At 38.2% G+C, this 5,855-nt stretch overlaps 1 protein-coding gene across 2 annotated transcripts; it reads left to right on the top strand.

Moving 5' to 3' along the window:
• The first annotated feature begins 206 nt into the window (after positions 1 to 206).
• Positions 207 to 5,440, top strand: LOC145166448 (uncharacterized). 2 transcript variants are annotated; one of them, XM_079085425.1, is made up of 9 exons: positions 207 to 610; positions 2,603 to 2,793; positions 2,878 to 3,056; positions 3,133 to 3,417; positions 3,501 to 3,559; positions 3,667 to 3,703; positions 3,776 to 3,847; positions 3,946 to 4,270; positions 4,752 to 5,440. In XM_079085425.1, exons 1-9 carry the CDS (start codon positions 511 to 513, stop codon positions 5,172 to 5,174), a joined length of 1,671 nt encoding a protein of 556 aa, XP_078941551.1. In that variant the 5' UTR covers positions 207 to 510; the 3' UTR covers positions 5,175 to 5,440. The 2 variants fall into 2 exon arrangements, with proteins under 2 accessions (XP_078941551.1, XP_078941552.1); XM_079085426.1 differs by lacking the exon at positions 207 to 610 and having other exon boundaries at positions 2,687 to 2,793; positions 2,894 to 3,056.
• The last annotated feature ends 415 nt before the right edge of the window (positions 5,441 to 5,855 follow it).

Below are 5,855 nucleotides of genomic sequence, written 5' to 3' on the forward strand. Positions count from 1 at the left end.
TACATTTTTTTTCCGGGGCAAAGCCCGGACTTTTCATCCTTGCACTTTCTATGTCTGTCATATTTATCAATTCAGAAACAACATTGAAAGCTTATGGTCCCCGCATAGCGGGGTAACCTTTCTAGTTTATACATTAAAATTTGATATTATTTTAGAAAAGACAAATAAAACCCATAAATCTTCTTATATACCTTTCTTCTCTGTAATCTGTACACTCCTGCATTCACACAGCCTTCCTTACCCGCCTTTTCGCTTCTTCGCCTCCATCACCCATGTGCGATCACACCCTCATCTCATCCCGATCTCTCACTCTCTCTATATATACACAATTTCTATACGTATACGTCAGCTTAGAAGACTAATGTGAAAGACGAGCTTTCGTCATGTTTCGTGTTTTCTTTCCGTAATTCAATCATATAAATGGATTTCAAGACTATCAAGAATTTGGGGTTCCTTTGATTTCTTGACTGAAATTTTCAACTTCAAACATCATCAGCACCTGAAGGAAGAATGGCTAAGAACCCCTTGTCTTTATTGTTCTTCATCGTCTTCATCACCTCTGTTTCACCTCTATCCGTACAATCAGAAGATCAATCCAAGTTTATATTAGGTTTGCTCGCAACCATTGCTCCCTTTATATGATCTTTTTAATGCTTATTGATATGTCGGTTCTGGGTTTTTTCGTGTTTGCGGAATTCAACATGTTTCACCAACAAAGAAATCATCTTTAATCGAATTTCTGAATTTTCTAAAAATGGGGTTAAGGATTCAAGGTTCTTGTTGAATTTTTCTTCGAAATTGAGAATGTTTCGTAAACTGATAGGTCACTTTCTGGTCATACTTTACTTCCTGTTCATGTTTTCCATCATTAAAGTTCATTAATATGATTTATGAAGATTATAAATTTGGTGAGTTTTGGAATTGGGGTTTTTCATTTTTGCTGTTTTGTTGTTTGGAGTTTGGTGAATATGTCTGTTTCTAATTGGATCAATGTAGTGTAGAGACATTGGGTCATTTTCTTTAGTGTATAAATATATTGTTAGGCCCTTTAAACTAGTGTAACTATAGTAGCACCCTAATGGCACACCACCCACCGCTAGCACAACCCGGCAGCGGCGCTGCTCCTAACCACCGTCGCAGTCGTAACCCACGCGGCCCAGTTGCTGCTGCTGCTCCATCTGTCGCAGTCACCGGTGCTCATCCTTTGCTCAAGCTAGCTTCTGCTTTTCCGTTTCGTACCATCTACCGTCATTCACCAAACTTGTTCATCCCTGACAGCCAGATGATGTTTTAAATCCTGAGTATTTGTGATCAAATGATGAATAATACTGAAGATTTCTTGAACTCTAGCCCTGGGTGGATACCAATTGTCTCACAGCTGTACGTCTCTGTTTTATGGGTCGTTCATATTCTCAGAGTCTCTGTTAATCATGGACATGGAGCTCTCCACCATTCCTCGCTTCTTAATGGCATTATCCGATGCCTTGGTATCGACTGGTGCATGATTCCCGGTCCTCTCGTTTCTTTCTTCGAATCCATCGCCGCCGTCAACGGCCCTTTCGACTGGATAGCCGATATCCTCCCTCGCTTCCCAAGCTTCCATGAATTCTGGGATAACACCACCAGATCCCCATCTCACAACTACGCAAGACAGATACCTTTTCCTGCTCTCATGCTCGATCAACTTGCAAGATTCGGAGCTTCTGTTCCTGATCCTGGTCAAGACTCTAATTACACCACTTTTCAATGGTATTCAAACGTCTTCAACATCGATTTTAAAGACGCTGAACGCCTCTACTTTGTAGGACCACAAACCTGTGGTTCTCTGTTTGTAAGTCAGTCACAGCATGACATTGCCCGCAACTTCTGGGCTTCTGTACTTGGTGATTTTACAAGACTCCACCTCGGTGCTAACCAACCTAACTTGACAAACTTCAAACAAGTTTTAGGTTTTGCTACCCAAAATGGAACCGATCAAATTGCATGGTTCCCAAAAGTAGCCATTGTCATGGAAAAGTACAGTCGCTACTTCAAAGAGTCTGTTCCTCTAAAGTCCATCATCACCGCCGGAATCGGCTCCACATCTGTCCGTGGCCGCCCAAAACAATCCGCAGCCGTGTCACGGTGGCTTTACCCGCCTGATAACCAAATCACTCCTTTTACCTCTACTCGATTCCAACCACTGCGACCTATTCCGAATGATTTAGATGTTACTTTCTCTCATGCCCACCATGAGATTGAAGAACTAGCGGAACGATATGCCATCATCTCTTTTACGAATATCAATTGGTCCAAAATTAACAACGACAATGACAAATTTTTCAACATTGAAGAGAACGCCCTTTACACTGGAGATTATTGGAAGATGTTTCCTCACCGAACCGGCTCTTTTTCAGCCTGTTCAATCTCTTCTCTTTATGCTAATGTCGTTGCTTCCAAATATCACGTTAACTATCTTTAGGTCGTTAGTTTCCAGTCATTTCGTTTCTTGTACTGAAATCAACATTAACAACGAATATGATGCTTTTGTTGAATTATAACATTTCTGCACTTATGTTAATAATACACAATTCCTATGCGAAATTAAATCTTTTAATCATAGGGAAAGATAACTTCGGCCATTGGAGAAACGGGATCTTAAGCTCAACACCTGCAACTGAAGCTCCTTCTCCCTCCAACTATCCACCCAACACACTTGTATTAGCAGGATCAAGAACAAAAAGACCCGACATTCTTAACCATTTCAAACATTATCAAGCTGGATGGGACATTACCAATAAACATTACTGGGCTGTAAGTCTGAAAGATTCATAAATTTAGTCGCATTCATACATTAAAATATCCAAATTTTCAAGCTTTTAGTGAAATTATCAACAGTCTGTTGGATTTACAGGCGTTGCTGCTTTCATTCTTGCAATATTATGGTTTGTGTCCTTTGGATTGGCCATGATCATCCACCATTGTTGTGGATGGAGAATAGACATTAAAGGCCAACAATCACACAGCTCTCAAAGGCTTTGCTTGATTCTGCTTCTTGTTTTCACATGTGCTTCTGCGTAAGTTTTTCATATTATGTCAACTTTATTATTGATTTTTATTGTGAATTTTGGTAACAATCATATTGCTTCACAGGATTGGGTGCATACTTCTTTCAGTGGGACAAGATCAATTTCATGGGAAAGCTATGGATACGTTGAATTATGTTGTAAACCAATCAGATTACACTGTTCAAACACTTGTAAATGTCACGGGGTATTTGTCACTAGCAAAAACTGTAAATGTGGCCCAGGTTTTTCTTCCTTCAGATGTGAAAGATGATATTGACCACTTGAATGTTGACTTAAACAATGCTGCAAATACATTGAGGCTGAAAACGAATCAAAACTCACATACGATAAAAACCGTTTTTGATACAGTGTATGATTCCTCCTATGAACACAAGATTATTATCCTATTTATGTTAAATTTTGAAAAAGTGTCTGATTCTTTGTGTGTTTTAGGCGATTGTCAATGATTGCTGTTGCTGTAGTGATGCTTCTTGTTTCACTTTTAGGCCTTTGTAAGTATGCATTAAAAGCATGAAGCTACTTACTTCCATTCATAACATGATTGTTTTTTGGCTTGTTTTTTATGATTTTCATTGTGTTTTCCCTCGTTTTATTGCAGTTTTGTCTATCCTTGGTCACAAGAACACAATCTACATGTAAAGTTCGTTTTATGGACTTGTTTTTTGAAGGGTATAATTGTAATTAACTCATCGTATCTCTTTATGCAGATTCATTATCAGTGGATGGCTGCTTGTTGCAGTTACCTTCATTCTATGTGGAGCCTTTGTGATTATCAACAAGTAAAGTTCCAAACTTTCTTGTTTTTGGCAATGTGATAAGTTAAAATTACGAAATTGCCCATTACCAAACTAATGCGCTAATGTGTTTTTTTTTTCAGTGCAATCACGGACACTTGTATGGCAATGGGTCAATGGGTGGATAATCCACATGCCGAAACTGCCCTTAGCAACATCCTTCCATGTGTTGATCAAGCAACTACTAATGACACATTGTATAAAAGCAAATTAGTGGTTAATGATATTACAAATATCATCAATGGATTCATAGGTTCTTTTGCCAATTCAAATGCGCCACCTGGAGGGAACTCTAATTACTACAACCAATCTGGACCTTTGATGCCATATCTTTGCTATCCGTATGACTCTCAACTGCACGACCTAGAATGCCCCTCCCAATTGGTTTCAATGGCAAACGCTTCTGTGGTACGTGAATTTGACCTTTTAAGGTCAATTTTGACCAACTTTCATCTTCCGAATTTGTGTGAATTTTGTTATGAATTGAATCCCAAAAAATATCGAGGTGTTTCATTTGTTACAGTGTTTAATGTGGTTATGGTTACGAACTTTAGTATTATGTAACTTTGTACCATTGAAAAACACCCAATTTTGTATTTGAAGTTCTAGTACATCCCGCAAGTTTTATTCCTTGAAGTAATTCGATAGGGACTTGTACCTCATGCATTGGGCTTTGTACATTTCTCAAGATTCAACCTTTTTAGCTCCCTATTCAACTTGGATACCTTTGTACATTTATCAAGATTTGAAACACCCATTTTTGCATTTGGGGTTCTTAGTAGATAGGCAAAATCTTTTCCTGGAAGTGTGATCGTGTAGTGACTTGTACCTTGTGCATCGATAGTTGTACATTTTCCAGATTTGACTAGCTTGACTTTTGGATTTACAGGTGTGGCAGAACTACACTTGCAGTGTGTCGGAATCAGGTTATTGCAGGAGCACAGGAAGATTGACACCGGAGATGTATCAGGAACTGGTTGGAGCAGTGAACATAAGCTATGCCCTGCAACACTATGCACCACCATTGCTCAGCCTTCAAGACTGCAATTTTGTACGTGAAACATTCAGAATCATCACCTCCGATCATTGCCCTCCATTAGAAGATCGTCTTCGAATGGTGAATGCAGGGTTGGCTCTTGTTTCTGTAGGAGTGATGCTTAGTCTTGCACTTTGGATTATGTATGCAAACCGGCCTCAAAGGGAGGAAGTGTTTGGAAAGATCTCGTGTAAAATGATGGGAAAATGCAATGGTAGTAATATGAGCATTGATGTAGAATCCAGAAGTATGAAAATGGCAAGAGGTGAAGTTTAAGATGTTAGGAAAGTTGGGTTATGATGGTATTAGGTTATATATATACATATATTTATAGAGTAATGTGATACGGGGTTTTTCGTTGTGATCTTCCCTTTCCCTGCCAGATTCAATATGGAGCGAAGCACCATTTTGGATTTTGAGCAGGCGTATAATGTGTAATCCTATATGGTTCTTGTTTGAATTCGTTGTCATAAAGCATAAATTTCCATATTTAGAGGTTGTTAACTAAATTGTTAATGAATTGACATAAATGTTTGTTTTTATTTTGTTATATCTTTTAGCTACTAAGCTAGCCTTATACTACCATCAGGTTCAAACTTCTTCTAGAATATCCATTTGTGCCTAATTGATTTTTGTTTAGTAGGCAAATCTATCAATTTCCAAGTGTTTTTCTATGCAATGGAGTCGATTCCACTTTTGATTGCCTCTTTCCAATAAGAAGCTTCAAATGAATTCATAAATTCCTTGTGTTTGGAGTTTGTTATTTATTATGATTGTCATGTAATTTGGATCCAAAATTTTTGGCTATTGTTTACTTCTCTAGGTTTTAAGTTCTCTTCTTGAACCTTAGAATAACTTTTTTTTTATTTGAATGTAAACTTTTGTCAAGATTGGTCGGTCCTCCTTGTCCTCCTTCATCTAGAGGTTTTTTTTCTTTAAATAGGAAACATTTTTCCT

The sequence above is a fragment of the Lactuca virosa genome, chromosome 3, assembly GCF_052849685.1.
Source record: "Lactuca virosa cultivar CGN04683 chromosome 3, Lactuca_virosa_CGN04683_v6, whole genome shotgun sequence".
Taxonomy (NCBI): Eukaryota; Viridiplantae; Streptophyta; class Magnoliopsida; order Asterales; family Asteraceae; genus Lactuca; species Lactuca virosa.

What these genes read in the sequence shown, in the direction of transcription:
- LOC145166448 (XM_079085425.1), top strand. Translation starts at nt 511, where the DNA reads ATGGCTAAGAACCCCTTGTCTTTATTGTTCTTCATCGTCTTCATCACC. An exon ending in GTTTTCACATGTGCTTCTGC is followed by an intron (nt 3,057 to 3,132) that starts GTAAGTTTTTCA and finishes ATTGCTTCACAG; the next exon opens with GATTGGGTGCATACTTCTTT. An exon ending in CAATGGCAAACGCTTCTGTG is followed by an intron (nt 4,271 to 4,751) that starts GTACGTGAATTT and finishes TTGGATTTACAG; the next exon opens with GTGTGGCAGAACTACACTTG.